Raw genomic sequence first — 16,114 nt, 5'->3', positions numbered from 1 at the left:
GACAGGCGACTGCACGCGATCGTCATGACCAATGCTGCATCAGCTATTCACTCCAAAAACTACTAGCCAATCAAAACTTTAAAGTCGTCAACATAAAGTTTGTAATTTATTGTCTTCCGTGTGATTCACTGATGACGAAATGTCTTCTTTATTTATGAGCGATGAGCACAGATTAAAATGCTTTATGCGAACATAAATATTTATGATATACATTCGGAATTACGTTTTTTGTAAAACACATAAATTAAGGACTAAATATTATTTTTTACATGTGTACTCGTACATTCCGTTACCTGCTAAAGAGCATTATTCACTTCACGTATTCATAAAAGTAATATTTTAAACGGTTAATATAATAATGATAAACTATTACAACAATAATAAATTGCGTCAATTATTTACGTTTTTCAAAGTCTAACATAAGTTATATTATTACGGTATTACAAATTGAGAAAATATGACTGTACCAAATTAAAAAGTAAAAAAATTATAACCCTTGTCAATAGACATACATACATCTTGTCATTGACTGTCGATGCCTTTAAAACTTATGGTGGATTAAAGGAACTCTCACAGACATATATAAAACCTGAAAACATTATATTTCTTCTTTTTTTTAGTTGTATGATAACCATCAAATTAAGATTGTTTATACTAAATTTAAATAATATATTTATTATACTTAAGTTTGATATCAAATGAAAACAGACATTATTTGATATAAAACTCTATCATTTATACATAATATCATTTTTTTTTTTATTATAAATATTAACTGATAAAACTTACGCCATCTGTTCGTAGCCTTATATCTTTGCCGGCGGCTGCGAGTAACGCTCTGAGAATGCTGGTAGCTGTTCCTGTTTGTCTGCTCGCTACTAAATGCACGGCTGTTTGTTGACGACTCTATATGACAAAGTATAAATTTATTTATTTAAAAGTGTAATCATTACTACATTATAAATTGTGTAATTTTATAATTTAACTTTTATAAGCGATGTACGATGTGTTATCAAAACGTTTAAGGGTAAAATATCTATTTAATAAAAAACAAAATCGCTTCCTGCCGTTTGTACGCGTAGATCTAATAAAGAACGTAACGAATTTAATGCCGCTCTCATCAATAAATAGAGAGATTTAAGAGAAATGTTTATATGTAGAATGTACATGAGAAAAGTCGAGAAATTCAAATTTTCTAGTCAGAAAAAAAGTTATAATTTTTCTTTTTAAGTTTATTCTTCAATCTAACCATTTAAGAGTTTTATAGAAACCCTTATTGTAGTATAAAGGTTGCCAGTAATATTACATATTAATCAATTTATTAAAATCAATTACTTCTAATCACCAAGTGCTCTTACGACCTGTACGTTACTGTAAGCCTATTTTTAGTAGAAATATTAGCAAATAGTAGGAATATCGTACGGCTCCTCTTACAAAACCCATCTTTCCTTAGCTAGTGAAACATAAACTTAAGCGGAGTTCATCCCAACTGAATAATAACGTATATAAAAGGGTACACTCAAATGGTTTTCTAAATAGTATTATTGTAACCAGCACCTTACAACAAAACATTATATGTACATACTGTGTTAAATGTATTTTCTTCTGTTTTTAAAACAAATGCTTACAGTAATGACTAATCTTGTTAAAATCTGACTTATTAGTTAACGTTATTGGAAAACATAATACTCTATTTTGTTTTCTATATTAGTTATAGTCTAGGCTCCCTTGACTGTTAAAGCACAATAACCAACAATTATCTCTCTGACTACTTTAACACATGGCATATATTAACGTAAATTGTTATTAAAATGATGGAAAAAAGTAACTACTGAGTTTTTTGCCAATTCTTCTCGGTAAAATCTACTTTCCAAACCGGTGGTCGCTTTACATTTAAGAATACATATATACCTCAGTACTGTAACATGACGATCCAAATATGATTTTATGAGCTTATTTGAATAAAGAATGTTTTGATTTGATAGCCTTTTTGTCTATGATCGTTCTGAAACTACTAACCATAAAATACGTACTCATATTCAAGTTCCACGTGAATGAGATTACTATATTTTGCAATAAAAATGAGTAATTCAACAACAGTTATGATAAAGATTTTTTTAAAAAGTTATTTATGATCTTTGAAAAATATAATGTCACCGAGATTTTATATTTCTAATACTAATTTTAATTTATTACAAATGCTCAACATTATGGTGAAAATTTCTTTTATATTAAGTTTTATTTTCAGTGTATAGTTACATTTATACAATTTTTAATATTTGTCTTCAGCTTTTCGTTGAATAATAATTCCATATTTTAAACTAAGTTATAATTACTTAGAACAAAAAGCTATGTAAACAAGAAATGACTTGTATATGTCCCAATTATTGACAAAGGACCTCTATGCTCTCTTTTTGAGCTTTTTTTTCAAGGGATATCGAGGTACTTTTAATACTAGATGAATTAAACACTAATTAGGTACATGAAAATTCAATGGCGTCATTATTTCAACGTTCTTCGATTAAAAATCACGCGTCTTATCTACATATCGTACATGTACGATTATGTACGTGCGTTAATATATAAGGCAGAACAAATATTTTACTATAAATTATTTGTTGTTGGTTATTGTGATTTAAAATTTGCTAATCAATTTTGTAATGCGTACATTGGTATATAAATCTTTCTCTTACGCAAAATAATGAATACTTTACTTGAAGATTTTTTATTTATTTATTTATTTCTCGAATCTCCAACAAAAGATATTCTTAAAATTAGACAATATAAGGGTTACAAGTTTTGTGTTCCCTCAATTATAGGAGACCACAGCATGCACTAAATAATAATTTAAATACAATTACGATAAAAAAAGTGAAAAAAATATACGTAGCAGTAAAAAACAAATATAAATTAGTAACTTAAAAATTAAGCCTATTAATTAAACATTTTATTTTGTGTCTTAGGTTAAAAGTTTAGTTAGATACACTCTGAATTTGGACAAACTGTAACGATGAATATCGAGGTCATGATTATTTCTAGAAAATATGTTATATTGTCTACAGGGCCTTGGAACAGCAGCGTTATGGCCTAAGTTTGATATTACTCATATAATTACCCATATAAACGATAAATAAAAGGACTCGCTCACCCCTCCTGTAGCGAAAGGATCGACTCCTCGTTTTGACAGCAAGAGTTTGACGATGTCCTCCCTCGAATACATCGCAGATATGTGAAGCACATTGTAGTTGTCCTGCGTAACAAATACATCACAATTAATCAAAATGCTATTTCAACCTACAGTTGTAAAATACTGCCTCGTTGGTCTAGGGGCTATAAGGCCGCAGATCTCGAGGTCATAAATAAAAGCGGCACGTTTGAAAATAAAATTTTGTTTGTTGATAAAAGAAAGAAAAACTTAAAGTATGTATTTACATAAACGTTGTATTAATTTTACCAAAATGTAATCAATAGATTGTTTAAACTCATTTCTGCAAATTAAAAAAAAGTGTTTATTAGTTCGTTGCACCCACAATACGTGTAGGTATATCACGTATATATTTATTGATACGATATAAAACGCATTACACACACAGTCTACATTGTTTCTTCTGTTTATTGTTTTTTTTTTTAATATATATATTAAGTAATATACTTTTACTTTGTAAATTTTTTATCAGGTGTGTAAATACATGTTTTTAATAATTAAATATTGGTATCTCAAATAGACTTTATGTTTATTCTTATCCTCGCATTTCAGTGCGAAGTTGCTAAAAGTTGCTAAAAGGATAAACTCCGAATATTATTTAAAAAAAAAAAGAAATCTTAGTTATTTATTCACGGATACCGTTCTAAATAAACAATGTTAACGCTGTAATTTCAATATGGTACTAATTTTTGTACTCTATTACTTTTTTGTACTGTGTAACTAATTGTTATACTCGTTCTTGACCGCGGCTTCGCTCGCGTTCAAGACGTTGGACGTCCTTTGAGTTTAGGTTTGCTTCTTAACAAATTTCATTAAACGCTCTGTGTTCGGCCTTGAAAGAGCAACATCCAGAGTTACTTTCGCATTTATAATATTAGTTTAAATGTTTAGTTAATTCACTTTTTCAACAAAGAAGCGCAATTTTCTCAACATCACGGTCGCGTTCGTGTCAAGCTATTCTCGACGCACGCCAGTCCCCCCATTCCCGTGTTACAAGATTGACTCGAATTAAACACGGGTGCATCGCGTGATAGCAATCTCCATTAGATATAATTGGAAGGAGCAAATATAGCTGGAGCGAAAATGATCAAACCTCGGATAGATCGAGTAATAGTTTGAGGCGCACTTTGAAGTCTGTAATTTGCAGGTTGCGTGCTCTAGTGGTCAAGTCGTGAACTAGATGTTACGGTTTTCGTAATGTCACGGCTTTATGATTCAAATGTGATTCATAAACTTGTAAGTTTTGGTCTTGATTATACTTAGAATAGGGGTTACGAGGTTTTCTAATAATAATGGTGTTTCCGTTATATGGTTTCTGTGAAATTTTATATGGAAATGATTGTATGGTAATTTCGATATTGTTTTTTGCGTTCAAGTAGATTTCCTCGTAATTCATTAAAACAATCGTAGCTGTGAATGGAAACTCGGTACTTTTATATACATTAAATCAACTTATTTATATAGTATATATTTTATATATATAGGTTACGTGAGTATCGAGCCCGCAGCTTGTTGTTTGTTTATTTTTCATTGTTTCGACTTCACGTCCCGGCGACACGGCTGTTGCTCAGAATTTTTCGATGCAAAAACTAATTACAATAAACTATCAAATATTAGACTATTACTTATGACAAATATCACATTCATATACAATTATACTATGAATAGATGGATAGTATTTGTGTATTTATAGTTAATTTAAAAAGAGAAGTGTATAAATCATGTAGCCTGTTCAAACGGCTAGTTAATAGCTTAATTATAACTACATAGATTGAAAAACATATTTATTATACTTACATTAAATTATGCAATATACAAGTGCCGCGTAGAATCGTGTCATGAATACTATTTTCCATGCTAATTTCTATTAAATCAAACAGATTCTCTTGCCGTTCAATGAACAAGCCTTGACACTAGCAGATAAAATATTTAATTATTTAATTTTTCCTCTTTGCTCGAGTACTGATGCAATTTTAATGTGTGCCATAATTATATTAGGTAGATATTATAACCAACTACCACTACTATTAAAACCCAAACACTTCGATTTGTTCGTATTTCTCTCTCTCTCTCTCTCTATTGTTTTGAATAAGTTGGAAATTATATTGGACTTTTCAATTCTTGTATCTGTATATAAGAAGTTATAATAACTGTAGTCAATGTCGCGTACAACTTTTTAATATTTTACGTGTTCTGCGGTGAGTTTAGAGTTTGTTTTGGTTAAGAGTCAATTGTTCCTCTTAATAACAACGATATTTTAAAAAAAAAATCTACCAAATTAGTTCTAATATTATAAAACTGAAGATATGGTTTATTTTTGGAATGCGAACTTAGTACCAGTCCGAATTGACAAACTACGAGTACATATCATTATCACTCACGTGCAAGGAGCAGAAACGTTTCACGGGACTAGTAAGTTAAGACAATTGTATCCGTAGGTACCAAGTACCAAAATTCATACGGGAATTATGCACCGTGTCAATAACCGCCTGTAACTACTCAGATTTTATTCAACAGTTATTTTCGGTAAAAGTAGACGATTTAAAAAGTGCTGGATAAACTATAAAATTAAGCACATGCTTTTTTACTTTTTTTTAATGATATAGGTAGGCGGACGAGCCAATAGGCCACTTAATTGTAAGTGGTCACCACCGCCCATAGACAATGGCGCTGCAAGAAATATAAACCATTCCTTACATCGCCAATGCGCCACTAGTATTCTGAACTAAGACGAAGGGTACCCCTTTTTGCACTAAATTATCTCATGAGTGGGTGGTACCTATCTAAATGGACTAGCATAAAGTCCTACCACCAAGTAATGCAGGGCTTAGCAACATGTATCACTCTGTTCAATATCATAAAACTGGTTCATATTCAGACTAGCTACCCGTCTCGGCTTCGCACGGGTCCATATCAACCGTTTACATATATCACATTTTATTTTATTTACACGGTGCACGCCAGTAGAGTTCGGTCGGTTCGGTTCTCAGTTGGTATATTTTTATCCGACGTCTTCAAGAAATCCATACTTCCATACTAATATTATAAATGCGAAAGTAACTCTGTCTGTCTGTCTGTCTCGCTTTCACGTCAAAACTACTGGACCGATTTAAATGAAATTTGGTATACAAAGAGGTCTTAAATTTACGTAATACCTATTTTAATTTAATTTGTAAATATATTCATATTCTACGCGAGCGAAGCCGCGGGTAACAGCTAGTATCGTTATATATGAGCTAAAGTCAGACAGACATACACGGGGTTCTCTGATTTATAATACGTAGCAATTAAATATACTATCACGCTTATTGCACACCAAAAAATATAATAAAATACAGAGATAATTATTGCAGAAGTATGTACAAAAACGGTCTTATCTCTTAAATAGCTTAATTTATAAATGTCATTCATACGACCTTTGAAAAGAGGACGGAGTATATTTATACATATTAATTATACAATAAATATACTCACACAAACATATAAAAAAATCGTTCAAAAAAAAAAGAAAAATAATTTCCACATAGTTTAAGATGCTTTTGTTTGGAAGTAACATGAGGATTGAATCATAAAAAACAACTAACTGCCTCTACACTACAAGCCTATATACTAGTCAAGTAAACTAGACAAAATATAATAAATATTCTTGATATACATATATGACATGCATTCCGTGACCGCACAGGCTTACGACTATATTGTATGTATTTTAGAGTTTCGACAAGTGCAGTTTTTCTCACGCTGTTTGATTTCGCCGACAAACAATAACTTCAAAAACATATTATCATATTCTACCATCAAAGGAAAACAAAAACTGAACGGATTTAAGTACCCTGTAAAAAATTATGTATGCATTTTTTGTTGAATCATTGAAAATCTGACGTATTTAAATGTAATGAAAAGAAGCGTAGTATTTTAATAATTCAACTTTGTCATATTCTGTCGGTCGATTAGAGTCGACCCATACTGTGAGTACTTTAAATTTATTTGGCAATATAATAAAGTCTACGATTGAAACGAAATATCATGCTTAATTTTTTATTTTAATCGAATTAAATTAAGAAGTGAAACATAAGTATGAAATTTTGTTTGTTTTTTTTTAGTCCTCCTTTTAAGCTTATTCCTTATGTTAGGAGTGGGGACGACAATAGCCCAAGGGGTCAAGATCGATTCTGCGACTTTTTATCATTTTTATATGAGTGGTTGTAACGAAAACGTCCAATGTCCAATGTCCAAAACCCAACGTCCAACGTCCAACATGAATACTAATGTTGAAGCTAGATCAGTGTGTGGGTGTGTCGTGATTAAGCGTGACCTCTTATGATTATAAATTGCCCAGGTTTCTTATCAAGCATCTAACTGTGGGCAGGTATTACATTTGCTAATGTGTTGCCCTAAATCCATGTAAGAACTTTGTGATTTTATTAATTAACTTTATTTTTATGAAGACGGTGTATAAAAATAACTCGTTATACTAACGTAATGACGTCAACACGTATTTTGAAAGAATTTTTAACTATTTTGAATAAAATGTAGTTAAATGTCTAGTTTTTCAAGAATTGTAATAAAACAAAATCTTGTCTAAAACTGTATTGAATTGAATAATTCAGATATTGCCATAACATATATATTTTTTTATTTATAAAAAAAGGTAGTTAAAAAACCAGATCTCCATCATCAGATCTGTCTATTCGATTTCGTCTGTTTTAGAAGTTTTCTGAATATCAACCTCAGATATGAGCAAATCATTTAGTAGGTACATTTTTACGATAATTTGGTGACATTTCAACTGATAATTGAGTACTAAGCTATTTATAAGTAGCTCAAATTTAATTATATACAAGGTCTGTCGTTTGATCAAATAATAGTAAGGTTTTGTTAACCAACTCCCTAGCCAGCCAATGCGTGTCAGCTGCCAAATTATAATATACAGTTCTTAAGGTAACCAAACAGCAAATTATACGACGATATTATGCTTCATAATATTTATACGGATGCCAATAAGCTCCATTATCGTAAATAATAATTAAATAAAAAAATATAATATGGGACACACCCTACAGAGAATAAAATAAAACAATTATGACGTATAAGATCTAAATCTTTCTATAATTATTATATTCAAAAATAATATCCTCTTTGCTAATAAACATTGTATAGTGCGTATATGCTTGGTCTCCCTCTTACGAATGTCAATTTGCGGATGACAGTAAGAGAAAAACTGTTGTTTCACTATTCACTCGATGTGATGATGATTTACATCTTTATATATTAGTAAGATTAGAGTATTAAAGATAGTATATATTTAATTAGGGAAAATATTTCGAATTGTATACAGGAAAATGAGTTCTCTTTCCATTTTAGACATTTCTTAAGATAGTTTTATCGATATAAATATTTTCGTGCACGATAGACCTGAATGAAATCTGTCCACAATTATAGATCGTTAAAAAATAATGATTTTTTAGACGACGAAATATTTCGGTATTAAATCCATGAAATTCACACACAGTTCAACGGGCTATGTTTGATGTTTACGGGTGCGTTCAGAAAGTGACTTCCATATAATTTCGTGCAGGGGTACGATAGACTCGATGGAAATTTATCCACAATAAATTATAGATTGTTAAAAAATAATAATTCCGAGTCAATAGCATATATCCGCAAAAATTCGGATTGTTTGATATTACGTAAATTAAAATCACGCAACCATTATACATTTATTGTCTATGCTAAGTTAAGAATGTTCATACAATGACTCCTATGAAAAAAAAACCGCGACGAAGTATCTTAGTAGTCTGTGAGTGTGAAAATTACTATTTTGAAATTATGTCATGTATAAAGATTTGAGTAAACAAAAATAAATAGGCTTGGATATTTTTTTTTGTATTTAAACTGTCCGAGGCTTAACAATTGGTGTCTGTAAATTTATAATTTTTTTGTCTTTGTAAAGAATGATTATTGTTAGTTTTAACCACCTAAAAAAATTAGATGTTTGAGAATCACAACATTTATGAAAAAATTATATGTTACATGAAAAGTAAATGACAAAGTGTATTTGTTTAATATACTTGAACGAAGCCGGGATTTCATCTAGTACTAATTAATATAAAATACAGTAAATCTGTTATGTAATATAGACATCTATTTTAATCAATAGTTATTCTCTGAGTAGAATTTGACATGTACACCGGTTTTCATGGGTACGCCCCTCGAGGTCCCGGGTTCGATTCCCGGCCGAGTCGATGTAGAAAAAAAGTTCATTAGTTTTCTATGTTGGCTTGGGTCTGGGTGTTTGTGGTGCCGACGTTACTTCTTAATTTCCATAACACAAGTCCTTTAGCTACTTACATGGGGATCAGAGTAATGTATGTGATGTTGTCCAATCCTTAGACTCTCTTACCTTGCTACGTTACAAATATGAAACATACTTACATTATTCCTCGCTCCGACGTCTGAGCCGAGTTCGATGAGTCGCTCTACGAACGACGTCCGGTTGTCTTTCACGGCATACATGAGGGGTGTCATACCAGTTGTCTGGAACAAATTAATAATATTAGATTTCGAAATTAATTAAAAATCGTTCCGAACCAATGGTAAACTTTACGTTCAATTTTGTAGAGTCTAATTGAATAACGAATACTTTGACTACTTACTTAATTACTTTGAATTTTATTTTTTATTTATTGATTTAATATCAAATAATTCGAAAAACAATATTTATATATATATCAGCTATTTTTGTTTCGGTATACAAGACAGACGTGATGACATCTGACTGCATAAAATAAACCAACGCTTCAGAAGGAGTTTATAAAAGATCTATAAATTGTAGTAATTTGTTTTTGAGAATAAGAAAAACCTGTGATCGGTAAAACATAATGAAAAAGAATGTAAAATTAAAATCTACTTGTAGCTTGCGACGACGCCTTTACCTACAGTTGGGCATAGGTGCTAGTACGGGTTAAATGTGGTGGATTTCAACGTACCCAGATACCCTCACAGTGTCTTCCTTCACAACCAAGCACGACAAGTAAGTATATGAATGTGTTTAACAAAAATGAAACACATCAAAATGTAGTGATGTATGCTAGGGTTCGAACCCGCAATCTTCGGTTAAAATTCTACGGGACCATCTCAATTCATCGATGTTTTTATCTCCGGCAAACACTATTAGCAAGTTTATCGGTAACTGTTTTAGGAATGCACAGTTGAGTTTCTTGTAATTTAATTAGTTTGCGGAATTGGATATTCGCGTGCCGTGTGTACTGTGACACTATAATGGTTTTATAATAGCAGACCACTTAAGACAATTTATTTCGAGTTGAGCGTGATTTTAAATAATTATAATAAGCATTTAAAAAGCACTAGTTTTTTAATTACTTCCTTGCATTGCATATACGATTAAATGCAATCTTAAATGCCGTGGATTAATTTATATTCTCTCGATGAAACATATAAACTTAATATAATTCTGATATGAGTTTCTTATATTTTCTATCAGCTCGGGAAATAGGGTTTGCTATATTAAATAAAAAACTTGTCTTTCGAGTCAAAGTTTTTTTTTTTTTGTTAAATAAGACAGTGTCGGACAGAAATATCTGTTGAAAATACCGACAAACGAAACTCCGTGGGATTATTAACTTCTAAGATAATTATTAATTATTATTGTTCACAATAGCGTTAATAACGTGACAATTTAATTTGAACTGGCCTGTTGAGTCGATCGTTTCATTCCTAAGGTCGGCTATTATTGAAAAAGTATTTAGTTCAGTAATATTCGTTAGCATAAAAAATTAAAAAATGTTGTATAATTTCACAATTGAATTATAACATTGCTACCTACCTAATATAGAGTTATCGAATAGTCAAAAATTTTAATTAAAAAAAAATCTTTCTTATCATTTCGAAATGATAGACGGACCAGCAATGGACCATCTGATGGTAGGTTCTTTAAAAATTATAAATTGTCACTCATTACACCAATGCGCCACAAATCTTGGGAACTAAGAACGTGTAGCTGTAGTAACATGGGCTCATTCGCCCTTCAAATTGGAATGCAACCATACTAAGTATTGCTGTTTGTTTATAGAATATATGATGGGCGGGTTGTACCCGGACTAGCTAGCAATAAGCCCTACCGCCGATTAACTACAAAATTATTCTAAAAACAAGACTGAATCACAAAATTAATACGAAAAGTTAAATGTACCCTTATTAGTTTGTAATATTGTTACCTACAAGTACTTTAACATACGAAACTGCACTGTTTAAAGGAAACCGACGGTATAATTATGACATTGCACCGTCAGTTACTTGCATGCAAATAAGGTAATAATTTATGATAAGTGTATTAAATAAATTTACGAAGATTGCTTTCATTCAGAAAAAGGAATATATACTTTTGGATTAAAATTATAAAGATTTGAAGGATTTATAATTTACAGCTTAAAATATAACAATTACGTTTTAGATAATGTTAAGATTCAAATAAAACAAGGAAATATTTTTTTATTGTCGAGTTGTCTATCGATCCGTGCAGATTGGGGTGCGTTAATTACAAGTACATCACAACAAGTTCACGTACATCATACGCCTTTGCAGATTTTTTTTTTATACAATTATATTAAATAATATAATAGTGCCGGGTTTGGGGTCGCTAGTTACTCTATGACCTTATCTGAGTTCTTGTTGGAAACATTTCGTGAGTAGTTTAGTTATAGTTTTCGGTTGAGTAGTTAAGACGTAAAGGTGTAATAAATATACTAGTGCATTAATATAAGTAAAGATAAACGAACCCAAGGAATATAAGTATATTCAACGCGTATTTTTATCAGATATTTATGTTCATCAATATCTCGTAAACAGCTAGATCGATTTGAAAGATTTAAACTTTGTTTAGATGATACAAAGAATCTAGTAGTCTAGTTAACTTTATTTCTTTTATTATTTTAAACTATATATGGAAAGTTGAGCCGAGATGGCCCAGTGGTTAGAACACGTGTATCTTAACCGATGATTTCGGGTTAAAGCCCATGCAAGCACCACTGAATTTTCATGTGCTTAATTTGTGTTTATAATTTAACTCGAGCTCGGCGGTGAAGGAAAACATCTTGAGGAAACCTGTATATGTCTAATTTCAACGTAATTCTGCCACATGTGTGTTCCACCAACCCGCATTGCAGCAGCGTGGTGGAATATGCTCCATACCTTCTCCTCGAAGGGAGAGGTGGCCTTAGCCCAGCAGTGGGAAATTTACAGGCTGTTAATGTATGGAAAGTTCACTATTTTATACTTATATACAAATTCAGTTTACATTGACGCCTACTTCGCGTTAATAGCCCACAGAACAGAAAACGGAAACATCATAAGGAAATCTGCATGTCATTTCGCACTGCAGCGACGTCAAAAAAATACTAAACCCTGACGTAAACGAGACTTAAGAAGAGAGTTTTGTAAGGATTGGAACACCACAGTTTCGCTCGGGCTTTTAAGGGTTGATCGTAAGGTATTAGACATAAGAAAGTAGCCTCTGTCCTTTTATGGAATTCTGTTCCGGATTTGGCTTTGAAAGCGTAACAGATATACAGAAACACATTTACATTTGTAGTATTAGTATAGATGTTTATTAAGCGTTCGAACGTCTTACCGAACTATAATGAAATTTTAAGATATATTTTTCATAAATTATTAAGCATATAAAAAAAGTTAGGCTTTGAGGAGCGGGCGTGTTATAGTTAAGTCCTACTACTATAATAAATATGTTTTTTTGTTTTATAACGTCAACACATCGCCTTTTTAGTTGTACCTACTTCGGATTTGGCATGATGACGAAATCATAAAAAAATCTTATTAGATTATCATAATATATTAATTAGTTGATACAGGGTAAATAAAGTATTTTATTTATTACTTTTTGAGTATTGGCTAGCCTCATATATACGATTTAGTATCTCAAGATAACCTACACGATAAAGTTTTCTTCGTCAAAATGCACGCAAAAACTTTTTATCCGATTGATATCAAACTTTTATAAGATAGTGTTTAATTTCAAGACGAAGAATGGCGTTTAAATACGTTCATATGATGACCGTCCATTTTCATTCATGAATATATTTCAAAATATAAACATGATTTAACATAGCATAGATCTCGATAGAAAAATAAATATATGTATATATGAAAGTATCACTCAAATTGATTTACAAGATTTAGCGTTAATGAAAAAATCATATACATAATTACGTATATTGTGACCTTTTTTTTCTAAATGCTTTTTGTAGGGGGTTATATAAAGCAACTTAAAAATTAAAGTTAAATATAAAATTATCTTTTGAAATTCGTCTCGAAACAGATGTGGAAATACATAAATGAATACATATACATTACCAATGTAAAAAATATTAATCATTTAATTCACCGTCATTACGACACTAACCGTAAGAGTTCTGTCTGTCTGTAAATTAAAAACTCCCCATTAAAAACGGAACAAAGCAATACAATTGTTAATTTTAGGTAGAATACCCAAACAAAGCAATGTACTTACTACCGTTAATTTTTTATTTATTTTATGGTATAGATTGGCGGACGAGCAAATAGGCCACCTGATGGTAAGTGGTCATCACCGCCCATGAACAATGGCGCCGAAAGAAATATTAACCATTACTTACATCGCTAATGCGCCACCGACCTTGGGATCTAAGATGTTATGTTTTGTGCATGTAGTTACACTGGCTCAGTCATCCTTTAAACCGGAACACAGCAATACTGAGTACTGCTATTTGGCGTTAGATTATAATATGATGAGTGGGTGGTACCTTCCCAGACGGGCTTGTACAAAGCCCTACCACCAAAATTATTTCACAATTGGCAATTTGTTACGCTTTAACATCTTAACAAATCAAGCGATCAGAATTATATCTTGCATACAAATAGATGTTAGGCGTGCAGAGCATAGGTTACCTAACACGTATTCCACGTCTCATGCGGGCGATACCGTGAGCGAAGACTAGTGTTATATATTTAATCGAATAAGTTTTTGAACCTCATTTTGACCCTTTGATGTTTTTTCCTTGAAATAAAATTGTATGTTAAATTCCAATTTCCGATTGTCCTATTTTTTGGGGTTGCCGCAAAGCCTTACAATGGGACTTCCTATAGATTGCAATATCCGTTATGGAAAGGCTTTTAGGAAAATTACGACGATGACCAGAATGCTCGTTCATTATTACGTTCATTCGCTTACATACATCTACATACAAATACTATACGATACGTAGTTTACAAAACATTCTTATGTTTTAGAATTAAAAAATGTAGATAGAAATGAAAACAGATAATTTATCGAATGTATTAAATAAATCAAACAATAATTACATTATATAGATAAGATATAAACCGAGATTAACAATCAGATGATTGCGGGTTCAAACTCAGGTAAGCACCACTGAATTTTCATGTGCTTTTGCACGTGCACTCATCTCGTGCTATTTATGTGCATTGCTCGTGAAACCTGCATGTGTCTAATTTCAACGAAATTCTGCGATATTTGTACTCACCAAGCCGCATTGGAGCAATGTGGTGGAATATGCTCCAAAACCTTCTCCTCAAAAAAAGAGGAGATTTTACAGGAGGTTACTGTGTGATAAAATATTACTCCAAATTGAACTATCGTTATTTTTATATATTATAGGAAAATAGGAAAATAGAAAAATATTATTCGTCATGCATATAACAAGCGTACCAACATAACTTGCATTAATATGATTTTAGCATGCTGAGTTTTTATGTACTTAAATATTCAAAACGAACTTACAATTATTAGCAAAAAGAAAAAATATAAATGCATACCGCCTAAACGATATGTATGTATAGACGTATATAGCTTGAGTGGGTTACGGAACTATCTACTAATTCCGCGTCCCGGTCACGTCACGCGGGACGCGTTTCCAAACATAAATAGAAATAGTTTTTATTCGGCCAGGAAAGTTGAAATTATCGATATTATAATATGCACAATTTCTATTATAATATGCACATATTATAAATAAACGTCATAAATCTTTAATTACAATTCGCTGTGAAGTTTAAAATACATATCTGAGCGTAAAGACGGCGGGAAGTGACTTTATTTTATACTATGTAGATTCACTTACGAAAGCCCCTGCGTGTTAAAATATCAACGTACATTACAGTGACGCTCGTGCTTATATGATAGACATCTTAGTATGCGTAAGACGACCCATATATGTGATCTGATAAATAAGGAAAAAAAAAAACAAATAAGATTAGGTATATTTGTTAAGCAATATTAGAGCTGTCTTTATAAACGCAATGTCATAAGAAAATAATTATGAATTAGGTCTCACATAATGTCTATTGTAACTTACTCTGTAAATGCTTAATAATTGGGTCTTAAAGAATGTTCCTTAACTGTATAGTTTTTAAAAATTGACATCTCTCACTTGCTTCTGGAACGTTCTCGAATGTGTTAATATACGGATTAAAAATCTTTTCTCATCTCTTTGGTGTTTGCATTTCCAACATTAATCTATCAAGCAACACCGAATATTTAACGTGGAGTAAAGTTGGCGCCAGTAGTTAGTGAACAGATCTATACTTATTTAGATCACGCCAATGTTGCACGCAAAATGTTATTTAGTTTTAAGTAAATTTATTTACTTTATGGCACTCTTAATTTTCCTATTTTTTTTTTTATAACAGTATATTTTTTTTTTACCAAAAGTAACTTTACTTTATTTTGTATAATAAAATATGTAGCAGTAATGCAAAACAATTGTCATTAAATTAATTTCATGCAAATTATATCGTTATAATTATATAGGAAGTCGTTTGGTATATAAGTTAATAGAAATCATGGTATTTTGTAAAGCTTTCTTGTATAATTAC

General features: G+C 31.3%; 1 protein-coding gene across 1 annotated transcript in view; it reads right to left on the bottom strand.

Moving 5' to 3' along the window:
* Positions 1 to 16,114, bottom strand: part of LOC125066445 (serine/threonine-protein phosphatase 6 regulatory ankyrin repeat subunit B) — a 51,693-nt gene that overhangs the window by 13,108 nt on the left and 22,471 nt on the right. Inside the window, exons 2-4 of the mRNA XM_047674516.1 lie at positions 9,641 to 9,742; positions 3,149 to 3,250; positions 790 to 906 (exon numbers count right to left, since the gene is read on the bottom strand). Coding sequence (XP_047530472.1) covers positions 790 to 906; positions 3,149 to 3,250; positions 9,641 to 9,742 — 321 coding nt within the window. The remainder of the gene's footprint in view (positions 1 to 789; positions 907 to 3,148; positions 3,251 to 9,640; positions 9,743 to 16,114) is intronic.

This window comes from Vanessa atalanta, chromosome 9 (assembly GCF_905147765.1).
Source record: "Vanessa atalanta chromosome 9, ilVanAtal1.2, whole genome shotgun sequence".
Lineage (NCBI taxonomy): Eukaryota > Metazoa > Arthropoda > Insecta > Lepidoptera > Nymphalidae > Vanessa > Vanessa atalanta.
Note: the sequence above shows the minus strand (reverse complement) of the source record. Positions and strands in the feature narration are given on the sequence as shown.